Here is a 20,125-nt window from a genome sequence, read left to right as displayed (position 1 = left end):
GTTTCAGAGTAACAGCCGTGTTAGTCTGTCTTTGCAAAAAGAAAAGGAGTACTTGTGGCACCTTAGAGACTAACCAATTTATTTGAGCATGAGCTTTCGTGAGCTACGGCTCACTTCATCGGATGCATACCGTGGAAACTGCAGTAGACATTATATACACACAGAGACCATGAAACAATACCCCCTCCCACCCCACTGTCCTGCTGGTGATAGCTTATCTAAAGTGATCATCAAGTTGGGCCATTTCCAGCACAAATCCAGGTTTTCTCACCCCCCCCCACCCCCATACACACACAAACTCACTCTCCTGCTGGTAAAAGCTTATCTAAAGTAATCATTAAGTTGGGCCATTTCCAGCACAAATCCAGGTTTTCTCACCCTCCGCCCCCCACCCCCCAACTCACTCTCCTGCTGGTAATAGCCCATCCAAAGTGACCACTCTCTTCACAATGTGTATGATAATCAAGGTGGGCCATTTTCTGCACAAATCCAGGTTCTCTCACCCCCTCACCCCCCTCCAAAAACCACACACACAAACTCACTCTCCTGCTGGTAATAGCTTATCCAAAGTGACCACTCTCCCTACAATGTGCATGATAATCAAGGTGGGCCATTTCCAGCATAAATCCAGGTTTTCTCATCCCCCCACCCCCATACACACACAAACTCACTCTCCTGCTGGTAATAGCTCATCCAAAGTGACCACTCTCCCTACAATGTGCATGGTAATCAAGGTGGGTCATTTCCAGCACAGATACAGGCTTTCTCACTCCCCACCCCACCCCCCCCCCGGGAACACACACACACACACATAAACTCACTCTCCTGCTGGCAATAGCTCATCCAAACTGACCACTCTCCAAATTTAAATCCAAGTTTAACCAGAACGTCTTGGGGGGGGGGTAGGAAAAAGCAAGGGGAAATAGGCTACCTTGCATAATGACTTAGCCACTCCCAGTCTCTATTTAAGCCTAAATTAATAGTATCCAATTTGCAAATGAATTCCAATTCAGCAGTTTCTCGCTGGAGTCTGGATTTGAAGTTTTTTTGTTGTAAGATAGTGACCTTCATGTCGATGATTGCGTGACCAGAGAGATTGAAGTGTTCTCCGACTGGTTTATGAATGTTATAATTCTTGACATCTGATTTGTGTCCATTTATTCTTTTACATAGAGACTGTCCAGTTTGACCAATGTACATGGCAGAGGGGCATTGCTGGCACATGATGGCATATATCACATTGGTGGATGTGCAGGTGAACGAGCCTCTGATAGTGTGGCTGATGTTATTAGGCCCTGTGATGGGGTCCCCTGAATAGATATGTGGGCACAGTTGGCAACGGGCTTTGTTGCAAGGATAGGTTCCTGGGCTAGTGGTTCTGTTGTGTGGTATGTGGTTGTTGGTGAGTATTTGCTTCAGGTTGCGGGGCTGTCTGTAGGCAAGGACTGGCCTGTCTCCCAAGATTTGTGAGAGTGTTGGGTCATCCTTCAAGATAGGTTGTAGATCCTTAATAATGCGTTGGAGGGGTTTTAGTTGGGGGCTCAAGGTGACGGCTAGTGGCGTTCTGTTATTTTCTTTGTTGGGCCTGTCCTGTAGTAGGTAACTTCCAGGTACTCTTCTGGCTCTATCAATCTGTTTCTTCACTTCCGCAGGTGGGTATTGTAGTTGTAAGAAAGCTTGATAGAGATCTTGTAGGTGTTTGTCTCTGTCTGAGGGGTTGGAGCAAATGTGGTTGTATCGCAGAGCTTGGCTATAGACGATGGATCGTGTGGTGTGGTCAGGGTGAAAGCTGGAGGCATGTAGGTAGGAATAGCGGTCAGTAGGTTTATTTCACATGGTTCTAATGAATTTATTGTCTTCTGTATTGATATTCCATCCAACAGGAAGGACTCCTAGGGGAGATGTGTGTCATTCAGTATGCAAAGGAAAAACAGATCAAAACCTATCAAGTGAGACAGACTGTATTCAAGTATCTTTGGTAAGCAATGAAATTCTAACAGCTATTCATAATAATTCACTGGATATATGACCAGCCATAAGAGCCTTACTTCTGTTGCTTATCCATACAGAAGAAGCACATTGCCTCAAAAGTAAAACAACAAGTTTTTGTTCATTTAATAACTTTGAAATATATGTGTAGAGATACAGATACAAAATAGTGTGATCTGTTCTCATTACAGTCTCTGCTAGACCAGACACCTGCAGTCCAAAGACCGAATCAGATAAAGTCTCATGTCAATGAAGACAATTACCCGATATACAAAATCAAAAAAGGAATCTTGCTGCAGACAAATCAGAAGTACCTACTTGAGAAGGTTAGAGAAAATGGGAGATCAATGGGCCAATTCTACTCTCAGTTACATTGGTTTAAATCCAGAGTAACTCTTTTGGCTTTAGTGAAGTTACTGTGGATTTACAGAGGTGTGATTTAGAGAAGAATCTGGTTCTCCGAGATTATACATAGCTTAAAAGGACATAATCAACTGAAATTTGTCCCAAATTTTACATTGTCTAAACACAATTTTTTTATAAAACCAAAGACCAAGAGAAAATTTATGTCATTTTTTAATATGATGAAAACTTGTATTTTAAACAAATAAGCTCTCCTCTGCAGTATATGAAACCCAAACATTGCAATACTGAGGGCCTGATCCAAATCTATTGACATCAGTGGGAGTGCTTCCATTGATTTCAGTGGGTTTTGGACTGGACCTTAAGAATGTGCAAGTGAAACTGACCAGAAACAAATATGACACTGACTTAATTTCTTTTTATTTTCCACCTTGAGGCAAATGCAAAAAGAAACAGAGAATAAACAATGATATGTAAATTGAATTTTTAAATTATTTCATTTTTAATAAACTAAGGTGATATTAATAATATAAGTGATAGAAATATGTTTATTTAAAGTATATAAAATTTAAACTGACAGCACCCCTTTAAAACTTCCCATATTCTGGCGGGGCATAAAGTAGATACTCTAGTTTGAAAGCAGTACCTTAGAGTTCCTGGGATCCACAGTGGAGCCACAGTTTCCCAGCCCTACTAGGGCATGCTTTGTCCTACCAACATTTGGTTACAGAGTGACAAGCCGCATAGATTTCCTGAACTATTGAACTGTAGGAATTTGAAGGAACAAAGTGGTGTGAAAGATGCCTTGTAGGCACTCTTCCAGCTGACCTTAGGTAGATGCTGACCTAAGGATTAGAGGATTACCAGGATTAGAGTACTCCTCTGAACAATTCACTTGAGTTTAGACTCCTACCAGTTAACCCTTTCATTGTTCAATATTTCCCTGGCTGTATCTCCAGATTAGTTATCTTGGTACCAAATCTTCCTCAATACTTAAAATATGGTGTTACTGGATCTCAGTATTGCTTCTTTTCTTCTTATTTTGTCTATTTAGACTGTCAACTCTTGAGGGTAGATACTGTCTCACTGTGTATATGAAAGCACCTAGCACTATGAGGCCCTGATCTCAGTTGTACTGTAATATAAATCATTAATACAAATAACAGTAATATCAGTCACTCCAGCTGATGCAGCCGGCTGTGCTAAGAGGAATGTCTCTGACTCACGGTGGTCATAAAATGGAACAAGAAATTTGTCAAGAGCTTTAATTTATACTTGCTTCTCTGAGACAGAAGCAACCAATGTAAGGTTTACTCTTTGCAAACTGTAGCATTCAAACCCTGGATCGGAGGAGACACAGAATGAATCATTGAAGTTACACACGGAAAATGCCAATTAAGTCATCTAGACTATCTCCTTGGGGCCAGTGCAGCATTATACGGTCAATGCTTAACATGTAACACGAAACACTGCAACAACACAACATATATGAACTGTAGCCCATTCAAAGTATGGCTGGATCTATTAGCAGCTTCTTCTTTGTGATCTACAAGACTTTGGAAAAAAGAAAAGGAGTACTTGTGGCACCTTAGACTTTGGAAGTGACTCTGCTTTCAGAACAAAAGAACAGATGGGCAGAACCATCATAATATATTAAGAGAAGTACTCGAAAGGAAATCACCTTCAGCACCTACCTGTTGACAGTGGGTCTCATCTGTGCTTCAGCAGTGAATATCTTTGTCTAGTGACGCAGTCACTGGAAAATGGGAAGATGGTCTTGGTACCCCTCAGATCAAAGTCTAGTCATCTTTTGAGCTGTTTGCCCAAATGTGTACATTACATTTAATTTGTAATTACACTACAGTAAATACACCTAACTCTGTATACAAGCTTTTTTATGGTGATAACTGGAGCAGTTGTAATTAGAGAAATGACTTGACAGATTTCTAAAATTATGTGTTTTTACATATATCTACTAATATTAGATATGACACCAAGGGTGTGATTCCTAGCTTGAATAGTACAAACCTTTTCCATCTATATCTCGTGGGAAAATTCTCTCTTCAAAGTTGCAGGTTTCAGAGTAGCAGCCTTGTTAGTCTGTATTCGCAAAAAGAAAAGGAGTACTTGTGGCACCTTAGAGACTAACCAATTTATTTGAGCATAAGCTTTCGTGAGCTACAGCGTAGCTCTCAGCACCACAATTTCACCCTCTGGGAATTTCAGCAGGTAGAGAGTACAGAATATTAGCAAAGATTTATGCTCGGCTATGAGGAGAATTTTGCCCTGACACTTTATGCTGCTCTTTGCAGGAATATTTTAGAATTATTTATACATGAAACAATAGATACTTAGATCTAAGTCATTGGGTTACCAAAGTGTGCTTCAAGTATTATACACACACATTGTTAATAAACCTTCAGGACTAGCCAGGGGACACAGAAGCTGTATACATTAAGATGGGCAGGAATTTAACAGCACAAGTTACAGTTGCCAGGGGCAAGGGTTTCAATTTCCTGAAGGGGTGACTCAGCTTTCAAAAGTTTGGAAAACACTGGCCTTAGGGATGGAGTTGACTGGAAGTCAGGAGCTCTCGATTCTATTTCCAACTCTGGCTCTAATTTGCTGTGTGACCATGGGCAAGTCACACAGAGTTAGATTTTCAAAACGTGTCAGTTCCCATTTAGGCAATGAAATGGTAGACTTTTCAGAAGTGCTCAGCATCCAGCAGATCCCATCATTTTCCTATTGGAAATTATTTCAGTTACAGCAATATATAATGTTAGGTCATTGTCACACAAAAGAGTTTCTGGTATGGTACAAACAAGTCCATAGGGACTCTTTGACTTACCCCCCACAAAATCTATTTAACTACTTTCATCATTAGTCTGAAACTATAGATTAATTCCATCTGGGTTCATTTGACAGATGTTGCAACCTATCATGAGGTAGTCAAAGGTACACCAGAGTCTCGGCAGCATCTTGTTGTCAGATTCATAAAGAACTTGACACTTTTGAAATATCCCATTAAGAAATGTTTTGTGTCATGGAAAATTAATTTGAACCAACCCAGACTGTCAGAAGCTCCTTTTGAACTACCAAGTAGGTGTGAGTTCAGATTTCTTTCGTGGAAGATTAATCTCCTGGTGTTAGTAAATTAAGTTCATAGAGTTAGGGCCAATCAGGAGTGGCCAGGAGGGCCATTTGGCCTGGGCCTCAAGCTCAAAGGGGGCCTCAAATTTAGACTCTTGTTAATTTTTTGGCATTTGATAAGTTTCATAACTTATTTTTATGTGCATCTCTATCAGACCAAAATGTGGCACACTCTCTCAGCTTAGAGCTGCAAATTTAAGAAAATAAGAGGTGTGATTTGATAAAAGACTTTTTTTTTGTTAACTAGATTTTGTCATATTAAAGAGTTTAAAATGTTCATAAATATTAATAAAAATATATCGGTTCGGATGGCACAAGATTAAACCATGTGTCATCATTTTTTATTTTTATGTGCATTGATAGGTGGAATCTAATCTTTATTTTGGACCTTATAGTTTACGCCATTGCATTTGTTATTTTTCATTGGTAACTTTTCAGTAGTGTAAATTAACTAGATTTCTAATCCTCTAAAATGTTTCTCATGGTTTGAGATTCCACTTGTCAAAAAATGCTAAATTTGTTTTGTGGAAAAAATGTTGAAAAAAATCATTTTCTTGGAATACTTCAATTTTTTATAATAGTAAATAGTAATTTTTTGGTTTTTTGGTTTTCAGATTTTGGATTTTCACTCCTTTCTCTCCCTGTTCTCACCATTTTTCTTTTTTCCCTTCCCCACTCCCCTTTCTTTGATTTTTTCCATTGCAAAAGGGGGAAGGAAGAAGGGGAAAGACAAAGGGGAAAACAAAACAAACAATTTTCCTGTTTTGGGGGTTTCATTTTTCATCAAAAGATCAGAACATTTTGAAAAAAATATTCTATGAAAATTTTCATTTTTGACAAAAGGCCATTTTTGTTGAAAAAAACAAAGTTTTGAATGGACTATTTTGACAGCTCCAATTTCAACAGTTCAGAAAGACTTCCAATATGACTTGGATATTTTGTTTTTAATCTAACCTAGAAATGAGCTCAGAGTCACATTATTTGTATTGCTGTTATCCTTTTTTTGTTTTTTTTTAAAAGACCTTGTCCATGCACCGTTTCCTTATAAAATTTGCTATTATCATCTTCAGAAGGAAAATACAGGGACAAGATGAACCGAGACTGATAGTTATTCACTGCTGGATCCTGCTGAGAATATAAAAATAGATCACAGAGCTTTGCTATAAGTACTGAATAAAAGATCACTGAAGTCTGTTTCCTTAGTATTCCAAACCTAAGCTGCTCGCTCTCTGCAAGCATTTGTTTTGCTAATGGAAAATCTAAAAGGCTGTCAAGGCTGATGGAGGATTAAACCATAAGCAGAAGCGGGACTACTGAAAAGCAGTCATTTCAATTTTCTGTTTTAAGGGCAAGTGGAAAGTGATAGATGGGATGCTGGAGGGGGTGATAATTTATTTGAAACTATGACTCAAGGAGTTTTTGTTTACAGCAGTAGAAACAAACCTAAGGATGCTTCTTTGAAAAAAAATGGAAAGAAAATGGTATACCTTGCATCTCGAGGGACAGTTTTGCAATCACGCTGAGCCTAATTGATGAACATGTTATGCTGGCACTAAGTCCTCAAAGACTTCCTAGCACGTCAGCAAATATTCTAATGTTCACAGTTGTGTTGGGTATTTGGTTCATGGCAATGCTGAGGAACTGTAGTAAAGCAATATATAATTGATACCAAGGAACTCTGCTGTAAAAGTGGTCAAATTATTATTTGTAGATATGGGCCTGCTTGACAGCTCTGGATTAGGCAAACGATGGTATGGGATTTAAAAGTGAAAAGTGAAAAATGTCATGGAGACAGGTTTAAAACATGGAGAATTACCAATATGGGGGGAGAAGGGAGTGGCAAAAACTGTTGTGATCTCAGCTTCTTCAATGAGTGTTGTTTACAAATGAGAAGAAACAGAAGAATCCAGCCTAAGGTAACAGCAGTGGCATTTGTTTAGCTTTTATTCTACAATACATGTGTTTGCATTATGTTTTGATATAGCTATTATATGGAATAGACAATAAATGACAGAAGAGGGAAAGAAGGCAGTTTCATCATTTGTACTGTGTACAGTCAGTTCTGTATGTCTTTTTAAATGGATTAATCATTACCCATATTTCATATAGTTTGAGGAGAGGGGAAATTGAGAAGAGGCAAATAGTTAAGAAAAGTATTTACACTATTAATGTTGGAAGCTCAGGCAAGGTTTACATCTTGAAATAAAGATTATTTCAAAGGGGTTCTGCTTAAATTGTAGGTAAATTATTGATTTTTCAGGTTCCCAAACTGTCCAAGGTCCTGCAAGATGATTTCAAATTATTCTTGTGGCTTTCACAAAGACTTTGTGGCTAAGAAAATATCTTTTGACAGCTTTAGCTAATATTTTATTGGAGGGAGAAGGAAAGGGGAGCTAAAGAAATCCCAATGTGTCAAAGCAGTCTGAAATCAAATGTTCTGCCTTTAAAAAGGATATCTTAAGCGTTTACCTTTTAAATGTATCTTTTTATAGTTGTATTAACTTTCTGGCTGTCTAGAAGGAAACTAATGTGGGGCCTCATTCACCAGTGCCTAGCTCAAGGTTTATGCCAGTGTATACCTCCACTGAAGTAATTCAATGGTCAGTCAGGCCTGTTGTCATTAACTCTGCACATCAGAGAATTTTAGGAAATCATCTAGGTATACAGAAGCAGCTGACTGGCTGAGGTTGGTAGTGTCTGTGATGGCCCTGTGTAAGGATACTGTGGTAAGGATGGTGAATACAGTGGCGAACCTGACTGGGGCAGAGAGGATTTGACTTTGCTGGGTCGTACTCTCTAGCTCCCCCTTCAACTCATTACAAAGGTGATGTTTGGCTTCAAGGGTAAACTGTGCCTCTGTATGACCTTGTGCCTCAGTGAGGGTAAGGAAGTTCTTTTAAGGCTCGTAGACCTTGTTAGGAGTGTGAAGGGTGCCTTTTCCTTTTTGCCTCTTTTGCCTGATGTCTCTTTTCCCTGCATTCCCATATCTCCACAGCATAGGCAGATGCTGCACTGCAGCACCTCTTCTCCATTCTACTCAAACCAACTCCCCCCAGTCCTAGGATAGTACCCTTTCCACCACCTGTCTCTCACTGGACATTTCTTTAACTTGTGCCTCCTGGCACACTCCTGCCTCAGGAACTACTAATTTTCGAGGGCCTGTTAACAGTTCTTGAGAACACCTTGATGCTTTTGAGAATGCTGTTTGCGCGCTGTTTCTCCAGACCAGGCCCTTTACCCATCCTGTCTTCTTGGAATGATCAAGCTGCTGGGCTCTCAAAAACACTGGAACGGTCATATTCCAGTTTGGAAAATCCACTAGTTGCCAGCTCCCATTCGAGCCCCTTGCTGGGCACTCAGATGGTTAGAGGTACCTATCCAAGCTTTTGAAAATTGTGTCCTTTCTGTGTCTCAGTTTCTCCATACGTAAAATGGGAATAATGATACTTATCCGCCTTAATAAAGTTCTTCAGGTTCGACAGATGAAAAATGTTCTTGAATTGCTAAGTATTATTAAATTATTACTGGTTTCAGAGTAGCAGCCATGTTAGTCTGTATTCGCAAAAAGAAAAGGAGTACTTGTGGCACCTTAGAGACTAACAGATTTATTTGAGCATAAGCTTTCGTGAGCTACAGCTCACTTCATCGGATGCATGAAACAACAGAAAGCTTATGCTCAAATAAATTTGTTGGTCTCTAAGGTGCCATAAATTATTACTGTTATTCAGTAGGAGTAGAAGCGATTTCTACTAGCAGCAGGCATTGTGAGTAAGTTCTATAGGAACAGATCGTTGGCAAATAGTTTAAGTTTTACAAACTTTGCTTTTATTTTGTCATATCCCACCCATCTAAAGGCACCCTAGAACATAGCTGGGCAAGTATTCTGAAATCTAGTGGCTGGCAATTCTTTTTCAAAGTAACTGGGATTTCTTGACAGCGGTTTGTTTTGGGTTTTGTTTCTTGTTTTTGCTGAGGTAAATCTTAGCTTCAAGAGCCCTAAATTACCAGTTTATTTACATTTTGGCACTGGGTAAGAAGTGGATTTAACATTCTTGTTCACATATTCTATTACAGCTAATAGGACAGCAGTCATTTTAAAAGCATTTCCTGTATTCTCTAGCAGCTAGGCTCACGACACTCTGCGGGGACTGTTGTTTTTAACCTTCTCTGCTTCAGACTGTGTTCTGAGTATAATGGCAGTGGCAGCATTCCATCTTACAATACAGCAGTGATCATGGCCATCTCTCAGCTTGCTGGGGTGCAGTTGGTGGGCCTGATTCATTGTTGCTCTGCACATCATGCAGTCATTTACACACTGCAAAAGAAGTGCAAAGTGGGTGTTAAATGCTTTCAAATCAGAATGGAAGTATTTTGTATCCACTCTGCACTAGCATTAATGACTGCGCAAGGGGCAGGACCATGATCGACTGGGCTCAAAATTTCAGAGAAGAACACAAAATGAGTGACATAAAAACTTACCTTACGTTTAGGTGGTCCCTACCTGGAGGCTGAATCTCATATTCCAGGCTCTGTACAATCTTCCCTTTGAATCTAAGATGAAAGTCCTGTTTGCCTTTTTAACCTATAGATCACTTTTTTTTGGTGGTAATTGTCTCTGCTCTCTGGGTTCCTGAACTAACAGCCCTTGCTTACAAGCCCCGAGTTTTACTATTCAGTAAGCACAATGCTGTCCTATGTTCGGTGTCATCTTTTGTTCACACGTACCGCACTGAATTCCATTAGAATCAAGAGCTTGTCCTTCCCGACAATGCTTTACCTCCAATGAGGCTGATAGATGTCTTCACAATTTGGGTATAAGAAGGTATAATAAATTAGATCTGAATAAAACGTAAGATTTTCAAATGTCTGAAAGTTTGTCCAAAGAAATATCAGGCCCATACAAAATGTGTTACTGTCATAGGTTAGGTTTTTACATATCCTTTTAGCTAGAAGGAAGGTCATAAATATACTCTATAAGGAGCACATGAATCCCCTGGGTTGAGAGGGAAAGTACTTCCCAAAAAAAGATTTTCATTGTTTCCTTCACAAACACTTCTACTAGATGCGAATGAGTAGAGACATGAGCCTCTACAGATGCACTGTTAGGCAGGACTGCTATAGCTTCTGGTTTTGAAAAGTAATGCTACACTGTTGGTTAGTTTGTAATATTCCCTCTATCTGTCTATCTAATTCTAGCTCGAAAGTTTGTCTCTTTCACCAACAGAAGTTGGTCCAATAAAAGATATTAACTTACTCGCTATGACTTTCTAATTCTCTGGGACCAGTGCAGCTACAGCAACACTGCAAACATCTAATAGAAAGCTGACCTTGTCCACTTGGAAGACAGGCAATTATTTGTACCTGTACATAGGATTTCTCTGATGGCAGATGGCAGTTTCTTACATGTTCACCTTATGCTCTGTACTATGTTACTGTCATTGCATCAATAATGTTGTTTTCTTACTATTGTCCTATTTCTGACACTTATCTTTTGAGGACAATTTCAGGGGATGAATGATGGTCTTGTGGTTAAGGTACAGTTCAAGGAGTCAGGAAACATGGTGCTATTTTTGTTATTTCACAACCTCCTTGTGTGATCTGGGCAAGAGATGTAACTTCTCTGTGCCTCAGTTTCCTCATTAGCAAATGGGGAATAATAACACTGCACAAGGATAGGTGCTCCAATACTGCACTGATGAATATGAATCTCACTGAAGTATCAGTAAAACATTTATTTAAAAATCTGTTGGTAGTTTATAGTTTGCTCTTTCTGGAAACTACTTTTTACTTTAATGAAGCTTGAGTGAGAATCAGTTTTATTCCAAGCAGGTGCCTATCACCTGCTGTCTTCTAAGTATTGCTCTTCATAGTAAGTGTCATGACATTTGCAACTGAGGAAGGGAAGGGAAGCCTTGACATGACCCATTTGGTGGTCAAAAAATCTGCTGTACATTTGGTCACTTGTGTCTTTTCAAGTTTGATTGAAGACCCTATCTAGGGAATGACTTTGTCCGCTGGAGAAATACCACATATACATAAGAAAATTGTGCGTTCTGTCAAGAATAATGTAAAATAATAAAATGTGGAAAACAGGAGGGTGTATGTGGTAAATCAAGATAATACCACAGGAGACATCCCTTATAATGAGAGACAGTTGAAAGGCATGTCCAGATCCTTTATTATTCACTTTCTCCGAAATAGCCCCTTGAGAGTACTGTCAAAGTATGGACGTGTTAAGGGTCAACATTTGGGAGGCGAAAGTAAGGCTCTTGATGCTGTGGAGGCCTATAGAGATGTATTATAAATCATTCTAATGAAACTAACTAATGTGCTCCAAATAAACTGGGAGGAAATCAACATGTGATATTTTTTGATCACTTGCCCTGCCTGATGTGCCTGGTACCGTAGGTCACAAACAGAATGGTGGCTTATAAAAAAATGTTCTAGTAGATAACAGCAGTGAGGGGGATAAACAGTACTTACCCTAATGTTAATAATACATTACATGTATGCAACCCTTTTTCTCTGAGACTCACAACCTATTTTACATCAGGAGGGGCACGGCACAGGTACATGCCAGTTTCAGAACTGTATTTTGCACTATTAAAATAAATGCTGAATTTGTTTATTACTAGCTAATTTCTTTACTAAATAGACTTAATGGAAGTTACTCATATAAATCCCTGGTACACCAGGGAGAGATGAGATTTGGAATCGAAATACTCAATGTGTTAGTGCACACATAAGCATGTTTGTTTGTGTGCACACGTGTGTGTGCAGATTTTAAGTGAGACCCACTTGTGCTGTCTTTTTACCATTTTCTTTGAAGCCTGCTATTTGGAGTCTCTATGTATTCTCACTGGTGTTGAAATTGGATTACTATAATGACAGCACATGTTCTAATTGGAGTGTAAATTAGGGAGATGTGTCCCCTTTGCATGAGGATTTTATATTGGTGGGGATTTTGTTGGCAGGAGAGGTGGAAGAAATGAGGAAACAGAAGAGAGGTATGCCTATAGCTTAGTGTGAGAGCATTATTCCCAGGGGGCACATGATGGAGCAGTGTATGCAACAGTGAACATCAGTACCAGCCATGGGAATTGCTTAGACTTCTGAGAATATGGAAAGACATGAGCTTGCTCTTCAACTGTGTTATCAGAAAACAATTCTGGGCGGATTGGTAAAGATGATGGTTGTTTAGGAGAGTAGCTGTTGTGGATGACTGTGTATTTTAAGTTTGAAAGACCAACCCCTAATATTATTACAGGTGATATCTGACTGTTCCTGTGGTCTTTAGGGCTGATGCTATGTGTAATGGACTGAGGTGGAATTTGTGCGTACTTAAAAAAACGGCATCATTATTTGCTAAGGAGTAAAGGAAGGATGACTACTTTTGATTCAAGAAGTGCTGTTCTTTTTAAATCATTCTTGGCCTTTCAGTTCTGTAAAGTGCCCCTGCAGCTCTCAGGAATCCAGGTGCCCAGAGGACAATGTCAACAACCTTGACATAGACAAGGAGTATTATTATTCATTATTTTTATTATATAGCACCATAAATATGCACAGCACTTTACAGAAAGAATGAAGATATGATCCCTACTTCAAAGAGAATACAACCCAAGGGACAGATGTAGCTCCCATAGAAGTCAATGAGAATTGGCCCTAAATTAGACAAACAGAAAGCAATGACAAGAATCAAAACAGGGTGCAGAGAAAGAAGGGAGGAGTTGTCAAAGAACTGAAGATAATATATGATTTCACATTTGCAGCATATAGTTTTGCAATGGATTATTAGACACAAAAAGCTGGAGTTCAGTATTTTGAAAATTCTCAGTTGGTGTTGGAGAGATGGGTCCCCATTAGCTAAACAATTGAAACTGTGGTGTGTGTAGGGCAGGAATTGTTAACTGTACTCCCTGAGAATGAGAGATTGGGTTTTATGTACAGTTGTTTTATTCATTGGTTTCTAAGCAAGAGCTAGTCCATTCTATTTTGTTTATAGAATCAGAGTCATACTGGGATAGGCCATTACTTGGGTGTGTTGGAGCAGGGGGATTGTACAAGGATCCTTCCCCATTTCACAGTGCATACAAGAGACACTCACAATTACAACCTCTTCTCTGGGGGGAGAGCAGAAACTCCTCCCTCAGTGAACCCACAAGGGTTCATGTCACCCCAAGGGGGCAGACAGGAGATGGGACCATGGCCTATCCTCTTCCCATCTTGCACTGCATGAAGCAGGCTGCACCATCCCCAACTTGAACCACTAATTAAATACCACAATTTGGTCCTCAGTAAACAAAGTACAATGCCGAATTGGAAAGACCATTTTGAATGTACTAATTGACAATCATCTTCCAGGCAGGCAGTCTTGGTGAAGAAATTACACTGACTGTTTAACAGGCTCTCTGTGACTGAAAATTTTGCAAATAAATGACTCAGGTACAACCCTTTTTCAGTGCCACAGGCTCTAGATGATTATTCAGTGAAGAACAAAGTTGGACAGCAAATATAATTGTTCTATTTGCCTTTCCTGTTACTGACTTGCCATGATAAATATGGAGAATTAGATTTGGTCCAGTGCAGAGGTGGGCAAACTATGGCCCGCAAGCCGGATCCAGCCCGCAGGCCGAGCCGTTTTAAGCCAGCCTGTAAGCTCCAGCCAGGTGCCATGTTGGGGGCTGTACCACGCGGCTCCCGGAAGCCACATCATGGCCCCACTCCGAGGGTTGGGGGCCACTCCACGCCTAGGAGTGGAGAAGGGACATGCCACTGCTTCTGGGAGCCGCTTGAGGTAAGCGCTGCTTGGAGCCTGCACCCCTGAGCTTGTCCCCATGCTCCAACCCCCTGCCCCAGCCCTGATCCCCCTCCCTCTCTCCAAACCCCTCAATCCCAGCCCAGAGCACCCTCCTACACCCCAAACTCCTCATCCCCAGCCGTACCCCAGGGCCCGCACCCCAACCCCAATTTTGTGAGCATTCATGGCCCACCATACTATTTCTATTTCCCAGTGTGGCCCTCAGGCCAAAAAGTTTGCCCACCCCAGTCTAGCGGGAGGTGGAGAAATGGAATAGGTGGCCCCTGAAAGAATTCTGCAGCACCTAATAGTCTCTGTTGGCACATTTTAGAAAGAAGATTTAAAACTGAAGCCAAGCAGAAGGCTTATCCATGTTTCAGATCAGGTGTGGTACGTAGATAAAACTAGTCTTTACATGCCCTGACTAGATGAAGGTGGACTTTCTAACAATCCCTTTTGAAATGGAATGAACAGCCTGCCAGGCAGTTAGTAGCTCTAGCAGTTTTGCTGCCACAAATAACTGACAAGGTGGGAGAAATTTTTGTATTCCTGTTGCGTGCTGAGTGAATGAGTGATAGTGCATTTGCTACTACTTTTAAATGCATTGCTGGATTTGATATTTTCTGGTATTCTGGTATTATGTTGCCTCTGTGTATTCTTAGCCTTCATTCGGTTTTGAGAGAGGCCTTCATGGATAAAACACCCTTTTAAAAAAGGAGAAAATGGATTCTGTATTTGATGCAGCTGTGTATTTTATATTAGCTGTATAATTCTAGTATGTTCAGGGGGTTTTGTACTAGAATTGACTTGCATTTTAATTCTTGCGCTTGTAGAAATTTCATTATTCTGCTTAAAACATAGTACTAAATTATGTGAGCTAATGAGAAGAAGCCTGTCTTTTAGACTATGTACAATTACGTTGCAATTGCTGGTCATTTTTTATCAAAGTAGTGAGTACCCAGTACACGAGTCTCTGTATTATTGCAGATTATGTAGCAGGTGGTGGACAGCACCATGACCCTCTTTAGGTAACTGAATGTGGCTAGGTAAAAATCACTAAGATTTTATTTGAAAGGGCTGGAATAGCAGGAAGGGTGTGGGGTAGGACTGAAGTTCAATAATAGAGCTGTATTGTGGCTTAGTACTAAAATAGCAGAGCAGTACTGCAGTGAAGCAAAGGGAGTAGGGAAGGGAGTAATGGAAGCTAAGAACTGTTGAGTAGAGCTAATAACTTGATGACATCTGGAAGGCTGAGATGTTTAATGCCTATTTTACTTCAGTCTTCTCTAAAAAGGTTAAAGGTAATTAGATACCAAACACAATTAATATTATATACAAGGGAGAAGGAACGCAAGCCAAAATAGTGAAAGAACAGGTTAAAGACTATTTAGATAAGTTAGAAGCATTGAAGTCAGCAGGGTCTGATGAAATTCATTCTAGGATACTTAACGAACTACCTGATGTGGTCTTGGAACCGTTAGTAATTATCTTTGAGAACTCCTGGAGGACATGTGTGTCCCAGAGGACAGGAGAAAGGCAAACACAGTATCTATCTTTAAAAGGGGGGAATAAAGAGGACCCGGGGAATTATAGACAAGCATATCTAACTTCGATACCTGGAAAGATACTGAAACAGATTATTAAACAATCAATTTGTAAGCACCTAGTGGATAATGGTTATAAGGAATAGCCAGCGTAGATTTGTCAAAAACAAATCATCCCAAACCAATCTAATTTCGTTCTTTGACAGAGTTACTGGCCTAGTGGATGGGAGGAAGCAGTCGACATGATATATCTTGATTTTAGTAGGGTGTTTGACACAGCCCCACATGACATTGTCATAAGCAAACTAGGGAAATGCTGTCTAGATAAAATTATGATAAGGTGAGCGCACAACTGGCTGAAAGATCATACTAAAAGAGTCGTTAGTTATCAATGGTTTGCTATCAAGCTGGGAGGGCATATCTAATGGGGTCCTGCAGGGATCAGTCCTGGGTTTGGGAATATGTAATATTTTCATTAATGACTTAGATAATGGAGTGGAGACTATGCTTATAAAATGTGCAGATGAAACCAAGTTGGGAGGGGTTGCAACCTCTTTGAAGGACAGGATTAGACTTTAAAACAACCATGACAAATTGGAGAATTGGTCTGAATTCAACATGGTGAAATTCCATAAAGACAAGTGGAAGGTACTGCACTTAGGAAGTAAAAGTAAAACGCACAACTGAAAAATGGGCAATAGCTGGCTAGGTGCTAGTCTTGGGGAACAGGATCTGGGGGTTATAGTGGATCACAAAATGAATATGAGTCAACAGTGTGATGCAGTTGTGAAAAAGGCTAATGTCATTCTGGGGTGAGTGTCATATGTAAGGCATGGGAGGGAGTTAATTGTCCAGCTCTGCTTGGCATCGGTGAGGCCTCAGCTCCAGTGGTGTCCAGTTCTGGGTGCCACGCTTTAGGAAAGAGGTGGACAAACTGGAGAGAGTCCAGAGGAGAGCAACAAAAATGATAAAAGCTTTAAACTCCTGACCTATGAGGAAAGATTGAAAAAACTTGGCATGTTTAGCTTTGAGGAAAGATGACTGAGGTGGGGGCCTGATAACGGCATTTAGATATGTTAAGGGCTGTTTCAAAGAGGACAGAGATCAATTGTTCTCCGTGTCCACTGAAGGTAGGACAAGAAGTAATGGGCTTAATCTGCAGCAAGGGAAATTGATGTTAGATATTAGGAAAAGTTTTCTAAGTATAAGGGTGGTTATGCTCTGGAACAGGGCTTCCAAAGGAGGTTGTAGAATCCCAGTCATTGGAAGGTTCTCAGAACAGGGGGTTGGACAAACCCATGTCAGAGTTTCTCTGGGTTTACTTGGTTCTGCCGCAGCGCAGGAGGCTGGACTTGATGACTTCTCAAGGTCCATTCCAGCTCTACATTTCTATGATTCTATGTATAATAACAGTTGCAGCATGTTGGCTTTAACATGCATGTGACAGCACTTAGCCAGTTGCTGGTGCACTCACTATCTCACGTTCATTAACTCCAAATTCAAATTCTGGCTCTTCCAGTCGAATTGCTTGTTCATTTATTTGTGATAGTTCTTATTTCGATTTAATGATATATGAGAATACTTCATTATGTATTAGTAAATGTGTCACGGTATACTTGTAAAACCAAAGAAGATTCAGTGTTACGAGACTTCACTACACAGCCTGCTATTAAAGCTTCACTGAGCCCTCAGAAGAATGCCATTTGTGTGCAGATTGAATAGCTTGAAGGTTAGAGAAGTTTTGATGTGTGAATTTCTGCTCTATCTCCGCTTCTCTTTCCTATTTTGACTTCTTTCTTTAAAATCTTGCTTTTACAGTAAACTCATGGTTTGACTAATAGGTCACAAAGTAGTTAAGATGTTTTCTATAAATATGACCTTTTTCTACCAACAAATGCTTTGGGTTATCCCAAGAATTTGATGAGTTAATAAATGTTTAATTTTTTCACTGAGTCCAGAGTATGCAAAATTGAAAATAAATGATTCCTCTTTGACTATCTGCCAGTGTAGAGCCAACTGTAGGGTTCTTGTGCCCATCATGTTCTTAAGACTGGATTCTTTTGAACAGCAGTGTTTCTCAGGGACGTTCGTGTGCTGCATGCCTCTTCATATTCCTATCAATGTTTACAGCTGAAAATAAGCTGTGGGGAAAAAACAGGTCTGCCACTGATTCTGAAACACCGTGCAAGCCCTGTTGCCAAGAGTGCCATATCCCTTAGCACTGCCCACTGAGGAGGTCTGTTCTTCTTCTCCATCCTTGCAACGTACATTCTCGCCACATCTGAGCACAGAACACTCTCCTCTGAGATCTGTGGTGGGCATCACTGAAAGGGACATCACTGCCTTCTTTATAGGGCTCAGCTGCTTGTGTGACAGGAATGGCATTGGATTGGCCAATATCAAACAAGCCAGCCATACCTCAATAGCAGGCCATTGCGGCCCAGTTGGGTTTACTAGGGTCTGACATCACAGGCCTCTAGGAGCCATTTGACACTGCATTCAGGGAAGAGGAGGAGATTACTCTCCCCACCAGTTTCTCTGACCAGACTGCCTATGCCAGACTAGGAGGAAGAGCTAGACCTGGAGTCAGAATAACAATAATGTCACAGAATCATAGAACTGGAAGGGACCTCAAGAGGTCATCAAGTCCAGTCCCCTGCACTCATGGCAGGATTATGTATTATCTAGACCATCTCTGACAGGTGTTTGTCTAACCTGCTCTTAAAAATCTCCAATGATGAAGATTCCACAACATCCCTAGGCAATATATTCCAATGCTTAACCACCCTGACAGGAAGTTTTTCCTAATGTCTAACCTAAACCCCCCTTGCTGCAGTTTAAACCCATTGCTTCTTGTCCTATCCTCAGAGGTTAAGAAGAACCATTTTTCTCCCTCCTCGTTGTAACAACCTTTTATGTACTTGAAAACTGTTATCATGTCCCCTCTCAGTCTTTAGTCCTGACTAAACAAACCCAGTTTTTTCAATCTTCCCTCATAGGTCATGTTTTCTAGACCTTTAATCATTTTTGTTGCTCTTCTCTGGACTTTCTCCAATTTGTCCACATCTTTCCTGAAATGTGGTGCCCAGAACTGGACACCATACTCCAGTTGAGGCCTAATCAGAGCAGAGTAAAGCGGAAGAATTACTTCTCATGTCTTACTTACAACACTCCTGCTAATACATCCCAGAATGATGTTTTGTTTTTTTACAACAGTGTTACACTCTCATATTTTGCTTATGGTCCACTGTGACCCCCAGATCTCTTTCTGCAGTATTCCTTCCTAGGCAGTCATTTCCCATTTTGTATGTGTGCAACTGATTGTTCATTCCTAAATGGAGTACTTTGCATTTGTCCTTATTGAATTTCATCCTATTTACTTCAGACCATTTCTCCAGTTTGTCCAGATAATTTTGAATTTTAATCCTATCCTCCAAAGCACTTGCAAGCCCTCCCAGCTTGGTATCGTCTGCAAACTTTATAAATGTACTCTCTATATCATTATCTAAATCATTGATGAAGATATTGAACAGAACAGACCCAGAACAGATTCCTGTGGGACCCCACTCCTCGTGCCCTTCCAGCATGACTGTCAACCACTGATAACTACTCTCTAGGAATGGTTTTCCAGCCAGTTTTTCACCCACCTTATAGTAGCTCCATCTAGGTTGAATTTCCCTAGTTTGTTTATGAAAAGGCAATGCGAGACAGTATCAAAAGCTTTACTAAAGTGAAGATATACCAAATCTACCACTTCCCCCCTATCCACAAGGCTTGTTACCCTGTCAAAGAAAGCTATCAGGTTGGTTTGACATGATTTGTTCTTGATAAATCCATACTGACTATTACCACCAACCTTCTTGGTGAAAACCAAAACAAAGAAGTCATTAAGCACCTCTGCCATTTCCACATTTTCTGTTATTATTTCCACACACACCCCTCATTGAGTAATGTGCCTACCCTGTCCTTTGTCTTCCTCTTGCTTCTAATGTATTCGCAGAATGTTTTTTTGTTACCCTTTATGTCTCTAGCTAGTTTGATCTCGTTTTGTGCCTTGGCCTTTCTAATTTTGTCCCTACCTATTCGTGTTATTGGTTTATATTCATCCTTTGTAATTTGACCTAGTTTCCACTTTTTGTAGGACTCTTTTTTATTTTTAGATCATTGAAAAACTCCTGGTTAAGCCAGTGTGGTCTTTTGCCATACTTCCTATCTTTCCTATGCAGTAGGATAGTTTGCTCTTATGCTGTTAATAATGTCTCTGAAAAACTGCCAACTG

General features: G+C 40.2%; 1 protein-coding gene across 1 annotated transcript in view; it reads left to right on the top strand.

The window, feature by feature from the left end:
• The window catches only part of DYRK4 (dual specificity tyrosine phosphorylation regulated kinase 4), a 72,068-nt gene that overhangs the window by 13,148 nt on the left and 38,795 nt on the right, over positions 1-20,125 (top strand). The window contains exons 3-4 of the mRNA XM_078849150.1: positions 1,884-1,978; positions 2,181-2,315. Coding sequence (XP_078705276.1) covers positions 1,884-1,978; positions 2,181-2,315 — 230 coding nt within the window. The remainder of the gene's footprint in view (positions 1-1,883; positions 1,979-2,180; positions 2,316-20,125) is intronic.

Source organism: Lepidochelys kempii, chromosome 1 (genome assembly GCF_965140285.1).
Source record: "Lepidochelys kempii isolate rLepKem1 chromosome 1, rLepKem1.hap1, whole genome shotgun sequence".
Taxonomy (NCBI): Eukaryota; Metazoa; Chordata; order Testudines; family Cheloniidae; genus Lepidochelys; species Lepidochelys kempii.
The sequence above is the reverse complement of the archived record's forward strand: the minus strand, read 5'-3'. Positions and strand labels throughout refer to the sequence as shown.